Source organism: Egretta garzetta, unplaced genomic scaffold (genome assembly GCF_000687185.1).
Source record: "Egretta garzetta isolate BGI_Z169 unplaced genomic scaffold, ASM68718v1 scaffold117, whole genome shotgun sequence".
In the NCBI taxonomy this organism is placed as follows: domain Eukaryota; kingdom Metazoa; phylum Chordata; class Aves; order Pelecaniformes; family Ardeidae; genus Egretta; species Egretta garzetta.
Window position 1 is genome coordinate 1,921,917 of NW_009260479.1, and position 25,178 is coordinate 1,947,094.

The 25,178-nt window shown below is 48.6% G+C and overlaps 1 protein-coding gene across 1 annotated transcript in view; it reads right to left on the minus strand.

Annotated features, from left to right (window-relative positions):
* Positions 1-716: 716 nt before the first annotated feature.
* Positions 717-25,178, minus strand: part of LOC104130961 (mitogen-activated protein kinase kinase kinase 3-like) — a 60,231-nt gene continuing 35,769 nt past the window's right edge. Inside the window, exons 6-16 of the mRNA XM_009644068.2 lie at positions 24,965-25,076; positions 17,268-17,401; positions 14,464-14,537; positions 12,415-12,482; positions 10,375-10,467; positions 9,084-9,278; positions 8,108-8,256; positions 7,001-7,132; positions 4,195-4,324; positions 3,416-3,593; positions 717-2,146 (exon numbers count right to left, since the gene is read on the minus strand). Coding sequence (XP_009642363.2) covers positions 1,918-2,146; positions 3,416-3,593; positions 4,195-4,324; positions 7,001-7,132; positions 8,108-8,256; positions 9,084-9,278; positions 10,375-10,467; positions 12,415-12,482; positions 14,464-14,537; positions 17,268-17,401; positions 24,965-25,076 — 1,494 coding nt within the window. The 3' untranslated portion in view covers positions 717-1,917. The remainder of the gene's footprint in view (positions 2,147-3,415; positions 3,594-4,194; positions 4,325-7,000; positions 7,133-8,107; positions 8,257-9,083; positions 9,279-10,374; positions 10,468-12,414; positions 12,483-14,463; positions 14,538-17,267; positions 17,402-24,964; positions 25,077-25,178) is intronic.

Consider the following 25,178-nt stretch of genomic DNA (forward strand, 5'->3'; position numbering starts at 1 on the left):
GGAACAGAGCTGTCCATCACCGCTGTGGTCGACTTCAGCCAGAGCCCAGCCTGGGCAAGAACCAGCCTCTGCAGCTTTGCAGGCAAATTTACAGGGGATCCTTTCAGCTATTCATTTTAAATTTGCCCTAACACTAATGGTGTTGGTTTACTTTTTTTTTTTACTGCAATAACTCTAATTTTTCCTTCTCTTTTTGGAGCTGTGGGCAGGGAAACGCTCCCACTGCCACACCAGCGGCACAAAGTCTTGATCTCTTCCCCACGGAAGAATTCAAGGATGTGTGAAGTCACACGAATAACCAAATTCTCAGTTTCCTCTTCAGTCCCAGCAACGCTTTTCATTTTCAGTTAAAAACAATTAAAATAAACCTGCGCGTGACACACTGGTCCGAAGATGGCAATCTCCCAGTAACTGCTTATTTAACCCTTTGCTGAGCCAGGTGGAAACAGCTAATGCAGCAGGGAAGGGGGAGGTGGGATGGTGCAATTAATTTGTCCAAAATAACCAAGATCTGGTAATTAATTAGCTTCCAGGGACTCTGTGCATGCTCCCCGCCCAGGTTTTCCAGCAGGGTAGTGTTGGTCAAAGAGGCTGTAGCCCAACTGTGCTTTGAACTGGCCAGTTATCTCCTACAGCTGCAAATATGCTACGGGAAGAAATCTGTTTCCAGCTGCCCTCGACCAACACGGTTTTGCTCTCCCAGTCTGAAGCTTAACAGTTGGACTTGATGATCTTAAAGGTCTTTTCCAACCTAAATGATTCTATGATTCATGGTCCCTCGGGCACCACCACAGAGGTGATGCCCCCCTTCCCTGCACCCGGGGCTGGTCCCACAAGATATGGAGGAGAAGCCCTCAGCAGCCCAGCTCCACAGGCGTGGGTCCTTTCTGCCTGATTTTAGGCATCTGCTTGGGTTTTAGGGAGACTCACTGGGCTCCTCCCACAGCTCCGCTTCCAAAACACGTTGGCATCCCTCCAGCCGAGGGGATGAACAACGGAGCTGCCCTCACCAAGATGCCCTCCGGCTCCTACGTGAACCCTGATGGTTCCCAGCACAAACCTTGCCCACTGCAGGCATCGACAGCTTTTAAACATCCTTGTGCACAGCCCGTGGCAGAGGTCCCAGGCATCCGTCCACAGGTGTACCCCGCAGAGACCTCCTGCGCCCCGAGAAGACCCCTTCTTCCCAGATTCACACACACACACGTGCACACGCACACACACACACACGCACAAAGGCAAAGTCAACACGGCTGCTGCATCGTTGAGCCCGACTCCGTGCTTCGTGCCAAGTCGAGCATCACTCCTTGATTGTAACCGCTTAAGGCACAGAACAGTATTAAATGCCGCCCTGCTGGAGACGCCGGCTGGTCCCGCGACCTCCAGGGAGGGTTTGGTCCCCTTGTGAACAGGGACACCCGGGTCCCCCCAACTCTGTGGTGTGAGGATCATCCCCTCCGGCTTGGCTGAAGCCCGTGTCTGTTCCCCTGCGGAAGGTGGTGATGGCCACCGAGCATCTTGTTCCTCCGCTGCTCCCGGGGATGCCGCCAGCACTGCTGTTGTGCTGGGGGGGGGGGACAGATCCCATTCACTGCACTTTCCCCGAGAGATAAGTAACACAGCAAGGGGGGACAACCCCGACATCGCTGGCAGCAAGAAGGCTACTTGGTCCTAGGCCAGCACCCGCACAGTCCGGGAAAGCCCTTGCTCTGAATTCCTGGCGCTGACGGTCCTGAGCGCAGCTTGGAAATCCAACAACATGGTGGGTGCCGGGCCGGTGCCAAGCAAGAAGGGACCCATGGGGGCCACCGCCAGGACAGCCCAGGGTGGAGGTCTGAACCGCAGAGCCCAAAAGGGCACAGGGTCTGGCAGCCGCCCCCCTCCCGCCGGCGTTTCCCCATCCCTGCTGCCAGGGGCTCAGAGCCCGCAGTTGACGAAGGGGTGCCTCAGCAGGTCCTCGGCCGTCGGCCTCCGCTTCTCCTCCACGAAGATCTGCTTGAGGAAGTTGCGGCAGGAGTTCGAGACGCCGTCGGGGAGCTGGGGGTTGGTCGGCTGGGTGGCGATTTTAAAAATAGCCGCCATGGCTTCGAACTCTGCCCACGGCGGCTTCTCCGTTAACATCTCCACCACAGTGCAGGCCACGCTCCTGCAACAATGCCAAGCATGCAGGGGTGAGACAGCGGGTAAGGGACTGGGGTGGCTGTGCTCTTGAAGTCTCATCGGCTCTAGGATTACACCTGCCTGGAACAGGCTGTGTGGGGAGCAAACCCACGTGAGAGATGGGTACACGTCTCCAGTACGCGTGGACCCCTGAAGCTCACTGTTCACATGGGTCCTTGGCACGGGGCTCCCTGCTCCCACTAAGCGAGAGTGAACTTGCAGGTCTTGCTCTAAAGCTGGTGGCTTTTCTGCCTATGTTAGCAGGCAGATAATTAAGTTTCATAAAAGCACATGAGAGCCCTTATCAGAGCATGCCCCGAAGGCAGAAGTTGAGACACCCTGCTTTCAGCAAGAGCACATAGTTCCCCCAGAACTGAGACAGAAGGAAACGTGTTCACCTACATCCAACTTCATCTCTGACGTGCATCTGAGAAGGAACACATCAGATGAGCAGCAAGAGCCCGAGAGGTTTCCCTGTGCTTGCTGAGGAGCCCTTGTCTCAGCAGGGACCCTCTCTGCCACCTCCATTCATAGTTGCTCCTAAAAAATTGAACCCTCCCACCAGCCGGAGCAGACGGTGTAGGGCTGCCTGCTAAGGACTCCCTAGGTTTCCCCCCCAAGCCTCCGGTGGAGGGACTAGTTTTTGTTGACCCTACTTTGCACAGGCACCCAATGGAAAGCAGACTGGGAAAACAGTGCTTCCTCCCCATTTACTGGGAGGATTAATAGTGTTATCCCAACTCTTTTAGGCTCCAGCTGACATCTGTGGATCTCCACAGGTCAAAACATTCACAAGCAGCCAGTGACTTTGGTTGTCTTCATGCCTGAGCCATATGCAGGCACCCAGCAGAAGTTTCTGCGAGGCCACACAAGATTCCCCTGAGCCTCCAAGCTGGGTTTAGCTGACCTAAAATTAAAGCCACCAAAACTCAACAGATCTTTTAGCAAACTTTGTTATCAACCTGCTTTCCAGGATTAAAGAGCAGCTACAGGGTCGAGCTGCGCATGGCCCTCAGACATGATAAAAGCTTCCAAAAAGCAAGTTGTGATTTTGAGTGCTCTTGTTTTAGGACTTCCAGCTACAACATGCTCCCTCTGGGTATCTGCACAGTTGATCCTAACATTTAGCTCCCATTTCCATCCTTGGCATTGCTCCATCTTCCAACTACTAGCTATACCTGTTGCTCCCATTCCAACTTCCCAAAGGGAACATTTGTTTAAGTGGCAGTGGTGGGGTTTCTACAGCATTCCTTACCACACGTCAGCTTTCCTTCCATAGCCTTCTCCGCTGATAACCTCTGGGCTCATCCAGTATGGCGTTCCTGTGACAGATTTAATCCCAGTCCCAGACATGCAGATGGTCTGGATGCGTTTGCTGGCCCCAAAATCTCCAAGTTTCACATTTCCAGCAGAATCTCTCAAAATATTGGCACCTAAGGGTGAAAAGCAAAAGGAAAACCCCCAAGAGATGAAGCAGCAACCTGACAGCGAGGAGAGGAGAGGAAGGGCAAAGGCAAAGAGCTGGACATGAGGGAGCACTGAGAAGTCTGGACTCAGCATTATACAAAACCCACCTCTCCTAAGGCAGCTGCTCTCCAAGAGGGTTGACTCCTATCAGCTCTCCTGGATAGTTTCACTCAGCAGGTTTCCCAAAAGTGAGCAGTGAATGGGAGACAACAGAGCATCCTCCCCACATGCAGACAGCAGAACAGAGCCTCAGATCCCTCTGGATGCCCGGGCCTCTCAATTCTTGGGTACATTACACCAGGTTTTTAGATGCGTAGGGGCAGTTCACACTAATCCCTCCCAAGAGTACTTAATCTGGGCTTCCGAAGCAGGAAGACAGCACAAGATTTTGGTTTCAGCTGCTTGTTCAAGATTCTCATGGTTCAAGATGGCAAAGGCCAGGGGCAAAAATACTTTAAATACCAGATCCCAGCACCATGTTTTGCACAAAAATTTATATGGGGCTGAGGGGAGTTTGGGTTGAACAAATCCAAGCAAGCAAGAAGCCTCTCTGCTTTATCCACTCACCTTTAATGTCCCTGTGGACAATCATATTGCTGTGTAAGTAGAAGACTCCTTGCAGGATCTGCCTGGTGTACTTCCGTGTGACGTTCTCTGTCAGAGCGCCATAAGCTTTTAGCTGGTCCTTTATTGAGCCCTGTTGCAAAGAAACAACATGCACCAAATGTGAGGATCAGCAGAACCAGGTGCATCATGTCGCAGTGACTTCTTAAACTTTCCTGACCATTCTCTCTCCCAGCTTAAAAAAGCCACTCTGCTGTAGAAACAGCAAGATAAAAATATACAAGGTCTTGTTCCCAATGTCCCAGATCCCAGGGGAAAAAAAGAGATATGGTCTCTGGTGCATCTCAGTGCTACCTTCTGCCAACACTACAGATCTTTTTCCCCCTCTAGTGGCTGGACATCACCAATAGCTCATGGAGAAGGAGCAAACTGATGAGGAGTGAGTTGATTTCAAGTTCTCAAGCGAGAAGATCAACTCAACTAGTCCTTCAGGGCCAAGCTGATGAGTTAGTCTTCTATAAAGTCTCCCCCCACTCAACTTGTCACAGCAAGGACTACCCACTGCCATGAGGCAGACATGAGGGACACTGTCAGCCCCACATGGGACTGCTTCAACAAGACACCCTGGAAGTACCCAGCCTTGAATTTCTGACCCAGGCATGCAGGCTCTGACTGGTCTGATTTCATTGATCCAAGAGGGAAGGAAGCAGGGGTGCAGACATCCACCATCTGCAAGACACTGACCCCCATGGGTTTAACTATTTTCTGTCCACTTGGAAACAGATGTCTCTCACTATGCCAGAGCTGGGTTTTAGCAGGGATGAACCAGAGGCAGATTTGGGGTTCAACCAGAGAGGTTGCATCCAGTTCTGCTTCCAGCATTCAGGTTGGCTGAAGAGCAGGAGGGGAGACTCATCCTGGTTTTGCCTGTCCTGCAGCTCGGGGCTGATCCAAGATTTCCCTAGTCCTGCTCTTCTGGGAACAGGGGGATGTTCTGCTCCAAGTCAGTCACTCAAACTATATGAGCTTTTCCACATCCACCCACCTCTGCTGTTGATCTGTCCAGCTACTGTTTTGGCCTTCTTTTGAGGCTGGTGATGATCCTGTGGATGGCCTCTCCTTTCTCTTTCCCAGCGTTGCTGAAGTAACCCAAGATGCTCTGAAATTACCCCCTCATACAACTTGTATGCAGGGTATATTCCCTCACCCACACTTCGAACAAGCTTTCTTATCCTGGCCTCCCTCACCCGCATGAGGGGACACAAACGTGTCACTGAAGAAGGGGAAAGAGGGCCTTCAAGGCCTTTGGTCAAATAGACCATTCTGGTTTTCAAGCATAAGTTAAAAAAAAAATTAGTTTATGGGCAGGACAGAAAATACAGTCTCAGCTATTTAATGGGGGAAATCATAAGAATGCCAGGCTAACGGTGCACCCAAGCTTGGCCCCATGAAGATTTTGCCCAGCTGGCTGTGTTAAATCAGAAGCTTGACCCAGCACCGTGGAGCTGCTGTCCTGCAAGGTTTGGGAACTCATTCACTGCCACTGGCCTTGGAAACCAAAGCCCTGAGCTGCTTTTGTGAAATGAGCCGTTGTTGCAGCACAAAAGTCAATCTGTATTTGGTCAGAGCTCTGGTTTATCATTAAAAAAACAAACATTCAACTTCCAGCCCTGCTGGACACTGCCCCAGCATCAAATGTTGGTTTCCTGGCTGCTAACAAACATCAGCACCCTGCAGAATAAGTGGCAAGGGGACTGCTGAAACTCCTGGGGTTTACCCCTCTGGGCCCACGCCTCGTGGTAAGGCCTGGAAGGAAGATGCCTGCCCACAGGGAGAGAGTGAGGACAGGGCTTGGAAGGGACTCAAACGCGTGGAAGTCCACCTGATTACTCACGTGCAAGATGCGTTAGGAGAGCTTCTAGCATGTTTACTAATGACCAAAATTATTTGCGACCAGATGACTTAATAGTCCCTTCTGACCTTACAAATCTCTGTATAAACAAGGGTTTATTCTCCCACACTCTGGGGAATGAATCCAGCTGGACAGGCGGGACTTAGGAGACCAGATCCTCCAGCAATGTAAATAGGGTTATGCTAGTTTATACCAACCGATGACTTTGTCTAGATGGCTGATGTAATTCACAGGCTCTCAAACAGAGAAAGAGATGTTCAGCTAATCCGCATGCGTTCTCCAGCCCCTGCTTGGGCTCTCTCAAAGCTTTCTGATCTTCTTTTTCCCTAGGGCTATTTCATCCTACATCAGCAAAGTCACAAACTGAAGCCACTCCTGCACAAGAGGATAATGCTACCAACAAAGAGTTCTGTCCTGAGCAGAAGACTTACAAGTGAGTAACACTGTTTTTAATCCACACGTGCTGAAAGCCATAAATAACTGGTGACAGCTGTGGGTGGACAGTTGTACTATTAGCTTTTTCTGCAGGGATTTGCAATAAATACTTAAGGATGGGCTCAGGCCACAGTGTTTGGAGCCAGATCTGGATCATGTCCCACATTCACCAAGTTCAGATTCCAGACTGTGAACACACCCTGCTCCAGGATTCAAACCTAAAACCTGCCTTCAAGGCTTTTGATTTCACCCACTGCATGTTGAGGGGCTTCATCATGACATCTGATTCACAACCAACAAATCCAAGCTTTAGGGATGCATCCACTGCTTTGTTTTAGCTCATCAGATATAGAGCAGCTCAGCTGAACAGCTTAACTCCAGATCCAAATTTCACCAAACTCCAGGGCCATCTAAATCTGTCCTCTGTCTCTCAGGATAATCTTTAGCAGGAACCACACTTACCCCTGGCATGTATTCAACAAAGATAGACAGTTTCTTCTCCTCAGGATCCCGCAAGCACCCATAGTACTGCACTATCCTGTCATGACGGAGAGTCTTCAACAGCTGAATCTCACATTCTAAGGCATTCACCTCCTGCAACAAAACAGGCATGCTTCGTGATGAAAGGGAATGGTTACTTTGGCAATATTATCCAAATATTGCTCGATGCTGAGCACTCTTTTCATAGCACCTGTGAAGCTGCCCACAAGGACATCAGCCACGTAAGGCTTTGAAATGAGGGGTGCTGCCCTAAGAATAGAATAGTTCAGTTGGAAGGGACCTAGAGTGACCATCTAGTCCTACTGTCTGAGCAATTCAGGGCTGACCAAGAGTTAAAGCACATTATTAAGGGCATTGTCCAAATGCCTCTTAAATGCTGACAGGCTTGGGGTATTGGCCACCTCGCTAGGATGCCTGTTCCAGTGTTTGAAGAAACGGGTAAGGAGAGAAAGAGATGGGATACACAAGGGCTTGGATTTGAGACAGGTTTACTTATTTTACTTTTGTTCAAGGAGTTTTTCTGGAAAGGTGTGAATGAGGACATCAGTAAAGCTAATGTGGAACCCAGAGCAGGAAGGTGGTGAAGGGAGCAAGAAGGCTGAAACTAAGGAAGAGCAGACAGGCCTGCAAGAGATGATACCCGAGACAGAGCGGCCCAGCATGACCAAGGAACGGGGAGGTAAAGGAGTCACCAGAGCATACTGACTGGTGCCACAAGCCATTGGGGATCACACCAAAGAGGGTAAGCAACACACACTGTCCTCACTGTTTAGTGGAACACTGGAACAGGTTGCCCGGAGAGGTAGTGGAGGCCCCATCCTTGGAAACATTCAAAACCAGGTTGGATGGGGTCTGAGCAACCTGGTTAAAGGTGTCCCTGCTCGCTGCAGGGAGGTTAGACTACATGACCTCTAGGGGTCCCTTCAAACCCAAAACATTCTATGATTCTATGATTCTACCCACTGCCTTCCATCAGGGACACAGACCCCTCACCGCCACCTCTCCCCTCAGCCTCCAGCCCACAATCCCCCAACAAGCTGCAGAAGGCAGTCCTGCCCTCGTACTCACTTTACTCGTCTCTTGACTGTCAGGGTCAAAAGGCACCTGTTTCACTGACAGCTCCCGGCCGGTGTCGGCATCATAGCAGAGATAAACTTCCCCAAAAGCTCCTCTTCCAAGCAGCTTCCCCAGCCTCCAGTTCACAGGTGCCTGCAGGGCTACATGAGAGAGAAGAGGGCTGAGAGAAGAGCACAGCAGGGAGACTTCAACATCAGGGTCCATCTGACCCTACAGAGTGCAGATCAGGCTTGCAATGAGCTCACTAAGCAGCGAGCCACCCTCTCCCAGGGGCACCACAATAAACCAGTTTTAATTGCATGAGTGCTACTGGTGTGTGTGGATGATGTTTCCCAGTCTGCATTAGTATAAAGCAGAAACAAGTCCCAGAAAAGTCACGTTTCTTTTAGAGTCCTTCCTCTAGAAACTGTTTTCTTAACCAACGTTGAACTTTCCTCTGCTATAGGAGCAGTCAGCAGGATACAGCACAGCTGAGCATCAACCCAGGCAGGGACCAATAAAGAGTTTTATCTCACTAGTCATTTCTAGGTTGTTATCCATCACTGAACAGGCCCAGAATGAGCAGATTTTTACAGTATGGGCAGTCTCGCAACACCAGAGCAGCCTGCAAAACCTCTGGACCTATTTGCTCCTGCACCCCAAGCCTCCTGGAAGTTTCTGCTGTGCAAGCATGTTGACAGTCCAAGACAAAAGCAATTTTGTGCGATTCAGCAAGTGATGAAAACCAGCTGACCCCACATGCGCCCTTGAGTTAAGGCCAAGGTAAGACACAGCGTGTTGTATTAAATCCTCCTGATTGAGATGTAAGCTAGTGCAGTGTGCCTCATGTTGGGGATGGAACCGGGGTGCATTCACACATGGTTAGCTTAGCTGATGCCCAGTTACTCAGCAGGTGACGGTAACTCAATTTTGTGTCGAGAGCCAGATGTACTGAGACCTCACACACCAGAGCCTTTGATTCACTTACAATTCCTAGCTTTCGTAGGGGAGGTGCTGAAGACCTGCAGACCTTTTTCACAATTATTCCACCATTTGGGCCTGTACTCGTCGTACTGCAAGGTGCTGAGCTTGCTGTCCCCATTAAAGCTCTTGGTTCGGCTAGAAGGGACAAGCTGAAACAGGTTCTCCTGTGGGAAGTAACTCCTGGGGAAAGTCCTCCGGCCTGTAGGAGAAAAGGGGGAGAGTTATGGCAAGAATGCACACATCAGCTTGGATCTACCTATCACCACCTTCTCACATCGCTGCCCGATCCAGTGATGTACCTCTTCAAAGCGAGTTTAATGAAACTGAAGCAAAGCCCTGTGAACGTTTTTAATTCAATTTAAGAGTTGTTAACAGTAGGCATTACATCTAATGCAGATGTTTCCAGAGGGGTTTGCAACAGTTTAATTACATTAGGGTTTTTGTCGTTTGTTAATCACAATTAAACTCTGAACAGGCAGGGATTTATACTGCAAATTATTCCTGCAGTTCCCCAAGACAACGCTACAAACGACCACACAGCAATGCCAAATCTCATAACTGCTTGCACAAGGTGGTGTCAGTGAGAGATGAAGTTCATTCTGGAGGACGATATGCTGTCCTCGAAACGACCACACAGCAATGCCAAATCTCATGATAACTGCTTGCACAAGGTGGTGTCAGTGAGAGGTGAAGTTCATTCTGGAGGACGATATGCTGTCCTCAGTGTTTTTTTTTTTCCCCAAGGGAATTTGATCCTTATTCAGTTTTGCCTCCCACCACTTGCAGTCTCATATAGCAAAAGAAGGAGCAGCAACAAGGTGATGGAGTGGTCCCCAAAGCCCAGAGCTCACCAGCTTAAAACGGAGAGGTGAACAGATACTGCTACCCTGAAATTGCTGAGGGATTTTGTACAGCTCTGAGAAACCTGCAGTAAAGGTCACAAGCCAGCATCCTCAAATGCAAGCAGTTTAGGGGAACAGAAAGGTTCGATATCGCCAGGGATGAGAAATGCTACCCATCCACGTGGCTAAGTTAAAACACTAGGTATAAGCAGAGGAAGAGCTGAGCACTGACTTCCATACATGCTGTAGATGCTCAGCACTTCCCAAGAGCAGACCAGAAAAGTCTCACAGAGTATGGTCTTCAGAATATGCAAGTGAATCCCAAATTAATTGGTGGTTCTCCTTTTATTAGAAAATCCTCCTTCCTAAGTCTCTCCAGCCCTAGGCACTGTCACAAGGCACCGGTATCCTGGACCAAGCACCTCCCTCCCCGATCCTCCATCATTTTCTTACCATCACTGTAGTCCTTGCGGCTTTGGGAGAGGTGGTACTGCCTCGGGAAGGTCCCACCTTTCCCAAACCTCTCACAGAACGGGATGTCAAAATCTGTCAGGAGGAGGAAGAGACGTTTCTGAGATCAGTTCAGTATCAAGTGCCCAGAGCATTTCTTATGGGAAAGCACTGTGGTGTTCATGCTAAATTACAGGCAAGAACAAGGTGACAAGCTGTTCATTTACACAGCCATACGTTCCCCAAGGCTCACTCTGAAATCTGTCCACTGTCACACACTCCTTAGTGGAACATAAGGGTTAAACACACTGGTCTTGGCCTGCCTAAAGCAAAGAGGTTTATCTCCTGACTTTATGGACACTGGCTCACACTGTTCAAATACCAGACAAGGGATTAACATAGACCATGCCTGATTTCCAAGACAGAGCATTAAACATCTTATTTGCACACAGAAAATACAAGAATTAGCATGGAAACAGAATTGCCAGGCAGGGTCAGGCCCAGATCCATCTATTTCAAAACCTCTACTCTGATATCAGCTTTTTCCAGGGAAATGCAAAAATCCAGCACTTGGCTAACACTGGTCAGTCTATGTCCTCTTTCTTCTCAGAGGCGACTCCTGATCTCTGAAAGCCAGAGACCGATTTATACCCCCAGAGCTCCAAACTTCTATATTTACATCGATTAAATGTTAGAAAGACAGACTTAGAATATACAGACGGGATTAAAGACCACCAGAGTTTAGCTCGGACACGAGATGATGAGAGAGATGGATGGACGTGAGAGATAAGGACATATTTTTTTTTAATAAAAAAAAAATGCAGCACAGAAAGCCATGACTGGTAGCACTGAATAACTTGAGATTAAAATATCTGTCATTTCCCCCCCATCTTCCACCTCCTGTTTCTCCTCCATCCAACTCTAATGACACAGTCCATTCTGATTGTTTGTTTGTCTTAGCCTGAGGCCAGCAGCCGCTCCTCGGAGACCATTCCTGGCCTCGGCTGTGCTTCAGCATGATTTCCCCATTACAGCAGTGTGCAAGAGGAGCACATAACGGCTGAAATATGGTCAGCAAGAAAAGGAACAAGGACAGGTCAAGAGGATCTCAGCAAGCCACGTGTGAGCAACGATTCTGAGTGGTGTCTCAAAGAAAAATGCCTCCCCTACCACTAGGGATGTATTAAAACCTTCGGCAACATGAACTGACTGCAGCTTCATCCCTACATTTCAATCTAGAAATCCTGCCTTAGGCCAGAAATGAGTTATCATGCTACAGGCTGACTGCCATTTGTTCATTTTTAATAGTGAAAGTCATTACAATATTACAGTTTCCATGATTTAACCAGCTGGATGTTTATAAGTGATTAAGCAGTAACCTATGATCCTTGCAAGTTACCAACACACTTTCTCTAACAGCATTTTTATTATTAATTTTTCTAACAGATTATTATTATTATTAATGAAAGTGGAAGAGGTATAACTCCCTAGAGAGTCTGGGACTTGGGTTTTGCTGTGCAGGAAGTTGGGATCCTGAAAGCGCAACTAACCAAGACAAAAGATGATGCCACGAGGCTGATCCCAGCTTCTCAGCACCTTCCAGTTGTCTCCAAATATAAAAGCAAGGCTCCCTCAGCACCTTCTTCCAACACAGAGCTCATCTCTGATCTTTCAACAGATTTACTTGCTTGCATTCTTTTGCTTCAGGGCCATTGCTACCCAGTTTGGACTGTTGTTGCTGTAAACTGATTCCCAAATTAGGCCCAAAGGTTCTTCACTATTGCTGCAGAGCCAAGAAGGGTTAATGGTGACAAGAGCAGCCCTGCCTGTGTTTGATGCTCTGGGTCTTTTAATTTTAGAGAACACTGATGTTTGATCATCGCAGGGTCATTTTTGCAGTATAACCTAAGCAACAGAGCTGATTTGCTTGATTGTTTTTAATTACTTTTCAGGTAGTGCCACCCCTCTAATAGCCTTTATCCAGTTTCTTTGTTACAAGCTTTTTATACTTTTAAGCAAATACAAATTTCCAAGAGTGCTTACCCATGCAGTCAAGACTGTCTTTGGGATGGCTCTTCCTTCCAGGAACAGGGGTTTGGGTAAAGGGAGGGCTGCAAAGGGATGAGGAAAAAAAAAAAAAAATACACTTTATTATATCAGATGCTCTGGGGAATGAATTAGGAAGTGACTACACGCAGAAAGCACAGGCTATACCACAAGACGCCCTGATCACTGATCAGCCCAGCCTACCCAACTAAGCTCCCATCCTCGACCTGCACAAGGATGAAGTTTTTTTTTTTTTGCTGGATCACAGCCTGTTCCTGTGGCAAACAAAAGAAATGCTGCAGAAAACACAGTCACCAGGCTGAAATGAAGCAGCCGAAGATCGTACCATAACACCTATGCACAAGACAGCACAGAAGCAGGGATGCAGATTTCTCATACTTCAACGTCAGGTATTCAACCACGCGACTGCTTTCTGTGAGCACTGCTTAGCTGCTGCAGATGTACACACCGGAGTCCTTCAGTCACGCTTGATTCATGCAGTTCTCCCCTTCCCCACATCATCATCCCCACCTTCCTCATGCAGGAGGGTCCGTGCCACCGCTGGGCACACACATCAACCCAGGAAACCAGCAGGGAAGAGTGGTGCTTCAAGGCTGAAGGTCTTTAAGTTACATGGAGAGGATGAAAAACCACTGCAAGAGTATCTCAGCAATCCTAATTTCACCTCAACCTCTGTAAGGGCCAACAGGGTGACCTGGACAGGTTGCTTTTCCACTCTCTTTTAATGAAATGGGCACAGTAGTGGAAATCTGCTTTGTAAAGTGCTCTGAAAGCTACTCATGTCAAAGCTGATCAGGAGAGGTTTGCTATGGTGAAGAGGAATTTGTAGTGTTATTTCTTAGCATCAGACTTGTCACCATGCCAGCTGGCTAGCTCTGCCCTCTTGAGGCTAATGCCATCTTAAGCAATTGGCAGCAACGGCTCAGCTAAGTCTTTGCAGGAGTAGTCACGCTTACTCCTCTTTCTGCCTTTGAAGAATGTAGCCCTCCTCATGCCTTTTCCAGCTCCTAGACCCCATGACTGAACACAGCTGCCTGCTTCTTTGTATGTGAAACCAAGCCCTGCTACCCTCTTGCAAACCCACTTAATGCTCCTCTCTTGGTTCACAATAAAGCCTTACAACCAGGTCGTGCTCCTTCTGTTGTTCTTCCTCGCAGAGCCTACGCAAAAGCGAAGCTAGGGCATTGAGGCTGGGAGCACAAGGAATCCAGCTTCAATACAGCCGTAACAATGAGCAAATACATCACAGGAAATTATTAAAAGCCACAAAAAGGAAATGGACCTCGGTGCTGAGACAGATCCAAAGTGCACAGAGCTGCAAACCTGAAGCATGCTACACAAATCAACACAACGCAGACCTGCTGGAACGCAGCCGTGATGCTGTATGGCAAAAGCAACGGACGAAAAGAAAACAAAAAAAAAAGAAAACCTTTGATACGGATGGAAAAACAAATATATGTTGCTTCCCAAAAGGACACTGTGTCTTATACACAGCCTACCATGCACAGCAGCAAACGTACAGTTGCTGTGCACGTGTGAGCTTGGGCCATCCAGCCACACCAACTATTGAACTGCAGCCTGTGTTAGTACAACGTGTGACACATCTGTGGCTGCTAGCAGTGCATAGGGGCTGCCGAATTTACAAGCAGTCAATGGAGAGCAGACAGAGTGCCTGGGGAGGAGGAGGAGGTATGGAGAGGCTAACGGAGTATCGACCCGGTGACTGCAGAAAGCCAGGGGGATAGGAGAGGGATCTGACTGAAGCAGAAAAATGGGGTACACAAAGCCAGGGTGCCCGCAGATCCCCAGCTACTTGCCCAGCTCAGATTACCACAATTCAAATCATACCATCGCACAGAAGTCTGTGCTAGGATCTGGTGTTTAGCATTTGGGACAAATTTGGTTTTCTCAGGTGCATCCTCATCCCAACAGGAACCTCAGGGGATGCCACTGACCCCGCTCCTCTCCCACTACGGAGCAGAGGTTGCATTTCAGCTTGCGCACACGGTGACCTGCACGACTTACCTGTCCACAGATCTGTCCAGTGACTGGCAGCTCCCAGACAGAGACTCATCGGGGCTGATGAAAGCTTCAAGCATCTGACAGTAAAAGAAAAGGGAAAATAAAACAACCATGCACTGTAGCTCTTCGCCCTCCAGTACTAGCAGACCTCTGAAGGGTCAACAAGGCTCCACCGAAGCCAGCTGATTTACACCAGCTGATGCCAGCCCCAGTAGAGGTGAGATCCAATCTAACAAAAGTTTTCTTCCCAGTGGAAATCCATTTACGATGCCCTCCCAGGATTATTGTTCTTTCCAACTGCTATTTGCAGGGAAACCGAGGCAAATATAATTAGCACCCTGATGTTCAAACCATGCTGAGAAGTCAATAAGACTCAAAGTATTTGTGAAAAAAATAAAAATAAAAAAATCAGGACACCAATGATGTGCCCAAGGCCAAGGGGATATTGTGCGCCATAGCCAGGATTGCAGCCCTGGACTCCTGACTTCCCCAAGCTGCCCTGGCTCATGAGACCGGCCTTCCTCTCCGGTGATAAGCGAAGCATCATCAGGGCTTTTGGCTGGAGGAACCAGCTTGGCTCTCACTAGCTCAGTGAGTCAAAAGCTGCATTTGTGTTGCTTCCTGGATGAAACATTGTACTGGATGGGGTTATTTATAGCTGGTTATTAACAATAGAGGTTTTGTATTGAGTGGCAAACCTAGGGGCTATATGCACTCCTATGTGGAGCAGAGCTTGCTCAGGGCCACGCTGTGCTGCGGTCGGTATGATGCTTCCTCCTGGCTGCAGACCCACTGTGGACACTCGCTAACCCCTACTCCACAGCCAGCCCCAAATCCAGGAAAGCTGAGCAACGAGGGTTAAACACCACGTGGAGTCTCCCTTCGCAGGCTCCCGGACCCATGTTGCTCCTCCTTCTCCCTGTACAGGAACAGCCTCCCTTTCCACGTGCTGTTTCTGCATTAGACCTCCTCAACCGGTTGTCATAACAGCTCGCATTGTTTTGGCAGGACAGTCCCAATTGGAAAGTGAGATTTTTCTCTGCTTCCCAGTTTTTACCCCAAAGCCTCATCCTTCAAAGTGCACCAGCCAAAGAGGAACAAGACCCCTGATAGACCCCACTCTGCATCTCTGCCAGCCATGTCAGGTCTCTCCCAGCAGTGAAAATAATGCTGAAATGGACTCATTTCTCGAAAGCATAGAATTGGGAATCCAAGCAGGCTCCACACTCAACCTCTGTCCATCTGCCAAGCTGGTCTCAAGGCAAAGACCGCAGTTATATCACAGGCTTGCATAGGGGCATCCCCCAAAAGGCAGCAAGTGCTGGCTTGTAAGTGGTTTTCCATGAGGCATATATGGAAGCTGCAGCACGAGGACGTTCTGACAGCAAAGCCCATATGGGGAAAAGCATGGCTCCTCAACAAAAAGGGGAAAAAAAAAATCCAAACACCTCCAAATCCCCTTTTTCCTGCATTTAACTTGCCGGAGAAGGGCAGCAGGCCACCCACAGCGTGATGCTGGGGAAAAGCGAGGAGAGCATCTGGGAACCTTCATCAGGAGCAGGCTCAGAGCTCGGCTAGCGCTGAGGGACCTCCATTAGAAGCCAGCAGAGCTGCACTGATTTACACCCAAGAGGGGGTTCATGCAGGCCCTCCCCCTGCACGCACACACAATTTGTCTTAATCCTACCAAACGTGTTTGGAAGGCATGTGAAAACAATAGAAAGGCAACTTTTGGCTGCAAAGAGCACAAGATACATCTGCACTCTGACACTGCCAAGACTCACCCAGAGTGACTTCTCATTTTATTAATGGCTGTATAATAAACTGTTGAAAACACAACTTTGCCATGGAAACACTGGCACAGCCTGCACGCAAAAGCAGAGCTAGTGGGTGCTATTTGAGTGTAGGAAACACACATCTCCCTAGGCAAGATCCCTGGTGGCCTTCACAGCAGCCTGCTGGGGTGAACTTGGTACCTTCCAGATGTCCCTTCTGCAAATTGTGGATCCTGATCCTGCCCTTCCAAGAGGTTTGCAAGAATGAACTGTCTGCCCAGTTAGCCCAGCTGACTTCAGAGGATCTATACTAAGGTCTTTGGAGCTATAGCCTGAGCAGAGATGCAAATGGAGAGGGAGGTGTAAGCTGCTCCTACTCTGGTCCCTCAACACTCCAGAGTTTCACCCATTGCGGGTACCAAATTGACTGGAGGAAGAGAGGTATTGCTCATCACTGTGCTGAAGAACTAGCTGTTCTTTTATTACGGAGGGATTGGAATATACAAACTCCTTATTAAGACAGGGGAAAAAAAAATATATGGGGGAGGGACAGAGAGACAAAACCACAGAGAGAGGCTGCAGGCAGAGCCAAGAACTGTAGCCGGAGCTCAGGCAGAAACAGCACGTGGGAAGCAGCGAGAGCTGCTGACATCCCCAGGCTGTTGCAATCCCAGGCAATCGGTTCCTTGGCACAATCCCTTGTGGTCCCTGGGATCTGGGAAGGCTGCAGCCATGAGGGCCCGGCAACTGGCGTGCATGTGTGTGCCATATCTGTGCTCCTCCAGAGCTACCTGAGGTGTCTGAGCACATTGCCATCACCACTGCAGCTGGCTTTTAGGGTTCCTGGAAATTGGGCCTGCTGTTTCTTGAGCATGTCAAGCCCGGGGGTACCCATTCCTGGAAAACAGCTGGCCTGAGCCCTGTATGCAGGGCCCACTGGAGATTTAATGGTGGGAATGGCGCTCACAGCACAGTCTCCCCCATGCCTGAGATGCTGTCCTGGTTTAACCCACACACCCTGGCCCCACTTACATTCTGATCCATGGTCTCGGGGATGAACTCGCCCTCACTGTTGATGCTGGTATAGGATCCCTGGCGAGCAATCTGCTGCTGCTCTTCAGGAACACTCCCTGGGGGCGGAGAGCTCCGGCCAGTGTGCAGAGAGCCTAGGACACAGGAAAAGGTATGGGTCAAGGGGAGGACTTGCCACATCCAAGTCCACCCAGAGATGCTGTGCCAGTGACCACAGACCTTCTGGAGATGCTGCTGGGTTTGAACTTGTGTGGAAGGGAACAGAGGAGTTAGAGATGCGATACTCTTTACAGGCATCCTATAAAGCTTTTGCAACAGGGACAGTTTGTTACTGTGGGGCCACACAACATCTAGCAGACTTGGCCTTGAACCTACCCTGGATCCTAAAAGCTGTGTGTTGTATCCAGGTGCTCTGTCAACACCAAAAAGAAAAGGGCTCCAGAGTTTTGTTGTGATACAATCAGGCAATCTCAGAGCAAAACACAAATCCAAACCCACCTGCCCCTAGGCTTTTCATCCCTGGATCACGTCCCTGCCTTGTTCAGTGATCTGGGAAACAGCCCAGGTGAACTTGGTGCAACATCGCTTAAACTTTACGGAAAACAACTTGCACTCAAATACCCCTCTTCTCTCCCCCTTCCCTATACAAAAGAGGAAGGAAAACCAGCCCTCAAATCCAAGAATCACAGGGAGAGGAAAGACCTATGGGATCAGCTCATCTCATCTCCTGCCCAGGGAGGGTTGTCTCCCCTGCCTGTAGCCCCAGAGGCTCCACGCCTGCAGCTGGCAGAGCCCGCACACCAGGCAGAGCCCCCTTGGAAACCCCTGGGGCTTTGCAGAGCATCATGCGCACCTCAGCACAGGGAGCAATGCTTTCGCCCCCCACCAGGACTGTTTAGCAAAGGGCATTTCTATTTTGCACCTGGGAGAGAACTCCACAGCTTCTTTTCATCAACAGCCTCTTCCTCCCCATTATTCCCCCAAATCCACCCTAACTGATTCCTTGTGCCTTTTCAGGAGTTAGGGAGCATTGCCCTCATTTGGCCCAGATGCACAGATTGGCTCCACTTGTCTTTCTGCAGTCCCTCCCCTCCATCCCTGGGCTGTCATCACTTCATGGCAAGGAATTGCTGACAGAGGTCCCTGCTGCTCCGCACCGGAGCTTTAACCAGTTGGTATTGTGCAATGTGAGCCTTCGCACCAACACAACAACTTACTTTTAGGCAAACTTCTAAAAAAGCACACATCCTCAAAGAGTTAGAAAGCACATAGAAACGTGCTGCCTTACACTTCCCCACTTTTGTGGCACTCTTGCCAACTCTTTGGTTCGTCACTACCCTTTGGTAACAACATGCCCAGGCTTAGCACAACACAGCAAGAGAAAGATACTGAGAAGGGGCTTGTCCCATCGTGAAAAGTCCACGCTGATCAATCAACACAGCACTTCTGCCTCTGCACTTCTGCATCACAGCGATCATGCCAGGCTGATCTCTGGCATAAAACTGTCAGCATGATCAACACTTCAAGTCCAAGTCCCCACCTTTCACTCAAGCTGATAGGCATCACGAGCTGCTAACGTTAACAGCGTCACACCAGCGTTAAAGATCACTAAATCAGGCTTGCTGGATTGATACCAAATACATAGATATTTCTGTCCCCACGGTACGTCTCCCTCCAGACTCCTTGCTCAGATTGTAAAAATAAAAGTCATATGGCTTTGAGTTAGTTACTTTTTTTTTCTTCTTCCTATTTTCTCCTTCACAGATTTCCTGCAGGATAAGAACGCAGCAAAAAAAAAAAAAAAAGCCCAACTGAAGTAACGCCAAGATCAGGGGGAGAGAATCTCTCGAATGCTCCGGCGCTCATAATGAACTGGCTTTGCACCAGCCCTAAAAACAAAACCAGTTGGGAAGTACGGCATCCTCTCTTTGAAGATAAACAAACAAATGTTTAACCATTTAACAGTTCGGGCACTCTGGATAAACCACTGCGTTATCATCCCCTCATTTGCTTAGCAGATGTCAATCCAGAATGCAGCATAAAGACATTAGGGTGGCTCTTGCTCCAAAAAGCTGCTAGAGGATCTGATGTGGTGTAACCGCTCTATCTTAGCTCTGTTGAACATTTTTGTTACTGCTACTAAGAGGTGTGGGTCTGCTCGTGCAGTGCTGGGATCTCTCGCTGCAACAACCCACCACTGCCCAGGAAGTCTTCAACTCGGGTTTTCTTCAACTCGGGTTTTACAGAGAGCTGTACATGCCCTGTTTAATTTTGAACCCAGGGAGTTAAATGAGATTTATCACAAGCGTAAAGACTTTGCATGATCTCACATTAAGCCTTTGCCTGTAATAACTACTCCCAGTCATCAGGTCAGTTGTGATTGACCTTCCAGAGTCACATTTCCTGCCAAAAACTGTAAAAGGGAATAAGACACTAGCCATTTCCCAGCAGGCAAGGAAGTTAAACAAAACGCTCAGGCTTTTGCACGCCTGGAAACTGCTGGATAGAACCAGATCCCTTTCAGCCAGGCTGTTCGGGCAGAAGAGCTGCTCTAAGTAACTTATGCAGCTTCACACCTCCAGGAGTACTTGCTGCTGCTTCACATTCATGAATGCCTATCCACCCAGGAGGAACATGGGGTGGTGCTGGGAGCAGAGCCCCAGACCCCAGGGTTGATCCCCCCTCCAGCCTTATTCTGCCTGGTTAACAAAACCTCAGGAAATCTCAGTCTGCTGGTGAGAAGGAATGGAAAATAGGGGTCGGTGGTGCTCAATGGCAGGCTTAATTCATAGTGGAGGCCACACAAGGCGTACTGGATATATTAGATAATGCTGCTTTACCCACCCAGAGGCAGAGGAAGAAACGGACAGACAAGCCCAGACTTGCCTGTTTGACACAACACAGATGCTCTCCACACTTGACCTAATACTCAAGAAACAGCAGCAGCACCAAGCAGAGAGAGGAGACCCCCAAGGGACTGTCCTCCTGGGGTCTGCAGGATTACATGTCAGCTCCAGTCCTCAGACCCAGAGGGGATGGGGCAGGCTCTGAGGCACTTCTTCATAAGCCAAATGCTGGCTGGATCTCAACAGCTCTATTCAGGATTCCTGAACTCAGAGAAACTCTGCAGGTTGGCACCAGTTGAGCATCTGACCTTGGTTACCCTTTAGAGCAAGGTGCTTTGGGAAGGGATTCCTGCTCCATGTTACACGCGCTAATGTAAAGACATACATTTGAGACTAGAGCACAGCATGTCCTGAGCAGAGTGAACCAGGCCAGCACGGAGACCTACAGTCACTGCTGGCATCTACTGGGGTCTTTCATGTTCCCTTCTGTTATTTTTATTTAAGAAGTGTCTTTCATGCAGTATGTGCAGAGTTCATGGTGCTGCATGTACAGCCAGCTCCCCTGTGCCAGGCTTGGCTTCACTCCACCTCCACGTTCTCTGGTTTTACCCTTTCCCTGCCCTGGCAGGTCCTTCCCAAAACTTCATCCACCAGCAATCAGCATCAAGCAGGGGTCCTGATAGAGAAGTCCCTTAAAAGTCAGAGCTGGGGAGGGTTTGTTGGCAACCACCTACGCTCACAGCTGCAGCCACAGAGAGCCCAGCCCTAGGATGACATCGCTGCAGAGCTGAACGAGGGACATGATGTCAAGATGTGCCGTTCCTCTGAGCCCTGGCAGAAACACGGGGCTCAGGATTCAGCAGCACAAGAAGTGATAAACCTGCAGGAAACTTCTCACTCTGTGACTGTCAAGAGGAGGTGTGAGAGGATGGACCACATCCCCCTCAATTTCTTCTTTTTCAGTGGGACCTCCTCTCCATGCTGATCCTCTGAGGATGGAGTCCTACATCTTGATTCAAGGAAAACCTTAGCGTACTTCTATACTAATAAGCAGGAAAGAGCCCATTTCCTAGACCTAAAGCAGCTGGCATGATGCACACAGCCAAATTCTCCTCCTCTTCTCAAAACAGAGGGGGTCTCATCCATCACAGCTCCTGCAACAGGTCCCTAGCCCATGCTACCCCAACTTGTACAAGGGCAATGCTGGGACAGCAGTCATTGGTACAGGGTTGGCCAGGCAATGTGCTAATGATTAAGAAACTCCATCAATGGCCAGCCAGTGCTCGTGTCCCAGCCCTGTGAATTTATTGGCACAGATATCACCTCCAGGCCTTCGTTTCTCAGAGTCATCTGGCCAGCCTGTGCACCAGCAAACTCTTTGTGCCAACTCTCTCCAGAGATCTCCATTCAAATCCTCCCCGTGTGCTAGCAGGGGTGAAATGCTGCTTCATGTGTTGTTCAGGCATCCATGAAAACCTGAGTGCCATCACTGCAGCAGCAATTCTCCTGTTCCCATGGCCAGTCCATATTTGACAGCAGGGACCCTGCCAGCATTCGCTCCTGGACTGGAGAGGGCTGGCAGGCACATGATGCCACAGCTCAACAGCCTGGTTTGCCACCGTGGAAAAAAAAAATAAAAAAAAAGCTTTTGGCAAATGTTTTCACTGAAATTGTGATTCTGGAATGGAGTTCTTGAATAATTTGTGGATAATGTTCTGAAACGTGTATTTCCTCAAAGTAAATAAAAACAACCCTCAGTTTTCTGAAAATCCAGAACCCAAATAGATTTTAACCAAAGTTTCCTGGCACTCAGCTGAACATTTGCAGATGCTGGTCACCAAGAGACTGGAAGATTTTCCACTTCTTCCCCCTCAAAAAAAAAAAAGGGGGGGATTTCCACTGAAAAAGTTTATGGGGGAAAAAAAGAAAATATTGACTTTGCATAAGGTTTTTCAGGGACATGGAGTGAAGACATTTTCTGTTCAGCAGAAGCAAAAATAGCCAAATCTTCCCTAGAACATCTACCCCCCTTCCAAGGTGCTTGTGCCAACAACATGCAGTTTTATTATTTTTCACTGCTGCTAACATGGCAGAGTCAGCATAAAAACACGAGACAGCTCAGAAACACTGAGAACATGACCCTGAACCACCTTTATTTATAAAGTCACTTTAAATCTCCTTATAAATGTGGTTTCAAGAGAAAAGCTGAACTGAGTTAAGAGCCTCTCTTGATAGCAACCACTTTGATGACAGCAGAAGCAAACACTGAAATACCATGCAACTGCAATTGAAGAATAGTTTCTCCTACAGAAATCCCAGCCTCTTAGGCTGCCTTTTGACCATCCACCAAGTTCAGTGAAATCCCTGGTTCAGGAAACCACAACACAGGATCATCTCTGTCTGTCTACTGCCTTTCAGTTCCATGCTCCATTTGAAACACTGCTCTCCCTTTCAGCTCACTAGAGTTTCTGCCCAGCTGCTAGATTACCCCATTCTGACCCAGGAGGTCAAAAACACCCCTGAACCTGCTGGACTGCAAACACCTCCTAAGCCAGGCTGTAGTAGCTTCATACAGACCCCAGATAACTCCAAAGAGAGGTCTGGCATGCTCTTACCAAGCAGGGGGTTTGTTGCAACCTCTTTTCAAACTAGGAGCAAGATTCACGGTCTGCCTGGAAAAAAAACAGGAGGGATGACTGTAGCATGGGCTGGTTACCTTTGCTACTTAACTATATAACAGTGCCAGGGACACTGGTTTTGGTGCTTTAAAAATAGGCATCCAGGCTCTCCTGAAGATCCCAACATTAGCATACTCTGCATCCTACATCTGGTGCTGCCCAGTCCTCCTCTGTTGTCTAGATTAAACCAACATGTTATACCCATTCCTCCACTCTGCTATTTAGGCATTCCCTCAAAACCCATCTGTACCTCAGGTTCGCACCCTTGCAGAGCTGATGTCTCTCTCTTTGCCTTATCTACAGGATGGTCTTCAAGGCGGGGACACTGCACAGTCAGCAGGGACTTGGTCAGAGACTCTCTTGGTACTACAGCAGCTCCAAAAGAGTAAGGAAAGGCCAAAGCATGGCATAAAAGCAAGTAGAAAAGTCTAACTTTGCAAGAACTAATCTTCTCACTAGCACAGCTACACATGGGATCAATTCTGCCCATCACGCTTGGTTCACGCATCAGTGACAGCTCCCAGTGCCACAGCTCTTCGCTGGCTTACATTAACAGCTTAACAAGTGCCAAAAAAGAGCAGCAGAGATGTTTGGCTCAAGCACAGTTTCTGCTGAGGCTCTGTGCCTTACCACGTATTTCTGCGTGCACTTCATTCAGAATCATTTAGCGACTCTGCCAGACTCTGGGCGAACTCTCAAGAGCCGTGTGAGCTAGGAAAAAAACCCCACAATAGGAAAAGACATCCCTGGCACATCCAAACAGGCCCAAAGAGAGCTCTTGTACATGTACCACCCACCCCTGCCTTCAGTAAGAGTTGGGCATGGCTGCACAAGGGGCTATACTGGACCTACCCTAGAAGAACATTTCCTATGTATCACTGTCCAAGATGCAGCAGACCACAGGATACCTTATCAAGGCAGCACAGGCTATGAGACAGAGGAAGGACAAATCCTCTGAGAAAAATACTTTGTTACACAGAGAAGAGTTTCAAAGTGTTTACTGCCAAGTACAGAGGATCTTTGGAGGATGAAAAATATCTTCCCACTTTATTCAAGGCCTCTGATTCTGTCATTTCTACAGTTGTCAAATAATTGTATGAAAGCAGTAGGGATCTGTAGAAATTACCCTGTAACCAGCAAGTGCAGATGCAGCAGAGAATATTCACTGTATTTCAAGATCATTGACCCTGCCTATAGGTTATAATATGAGTAAATATACCCCTGCTATACAGTCCTATGGGCTGCTTCACCAGTTCTGCACAAGGCACCCTGCTCTCTACAAAATCCTACGAGGTTCTCCACACAAAAGGTCCTACAGACAGCTTATCAAGAGTACTTGTAATTTCAAAAAGCTCAGAGTATTTTGGAAAGCAAGAAAAGCATAAACTCAAGTACAGAAAACCAAAGAAAAGACCTCATACGGCTATGAACAAACTCCAGTCCCTGAAGGGCTACAAGAAGAGACTAGGCATTTGACAGCCTGGCTTCAGAAGCTGCAGGTACCCACTCCCAGCATCTCTGAGGGAAAGGGATGCTCCCCTTCATCTGAAATATCACCACAGCAAAACACTGCACATCCATTCTCCTGAGAAACCACAACAGCAGCTACCACAGACTTCATTTCACCAACAAGAACAGAGTGGTGCATGCAGATGCATATTTGGTCCTTGCATGGTGAAGCTGGTCCCAGCTCAGGAGCTGAGGAACCCAAGCCCATTCAGCTACATTATTCTGCTAACTGGCGAAGGGGGAGAGACACTGAGAAAACAACAGCAGATAGTTAAAGGAGTAAGTATGTCAAGATCTCTAGAAAGCCAAGGCTTTTTGAGATCCTTACTCGTCACACTTTGAAGAAGCTCAGTAGCGTTGAATTCACTGAGGATTTTTATCACTGCATTTCCCCCCTCAAATTACACCTCAGGTCCCCTGCTCTGCTTAACTTTCATGCCCAATGTGACCCTCTGCTCAGCACAACCTCATCTGACCTGTGCAGCTTGCAGAGTCTATTCCTCAGGCTGAGGATAAGCAGCAACTGCACTGAGCTACTGGTGGGTGACACCAGTGTGGCCATCCAGGCTGTAGCAGCTACAGGGTTGTGACAGGAAAGCGAAAGGGAATGGTGGCCAGCTTGTAATAGCACAAACCATGCCACAGAGCGTTTCATTTCACTGACCTGTTGAATACTTCCGCGTCCTCTCGGAGTCCTTGTACAGGGATCCCATGATATCACCCATGGACCTGGAGATCCTCATTTCGTGCTGTTTGCTGTTGTTTGGCTGGAGAAGCTGTAATCAGACAAAGGGAATATTCAGACTCTGCCAGAACCCTTGCAGACACACCATGTGAAACCCTGTATTTGGCTCCCCATGACTATATTACCCAAGAAC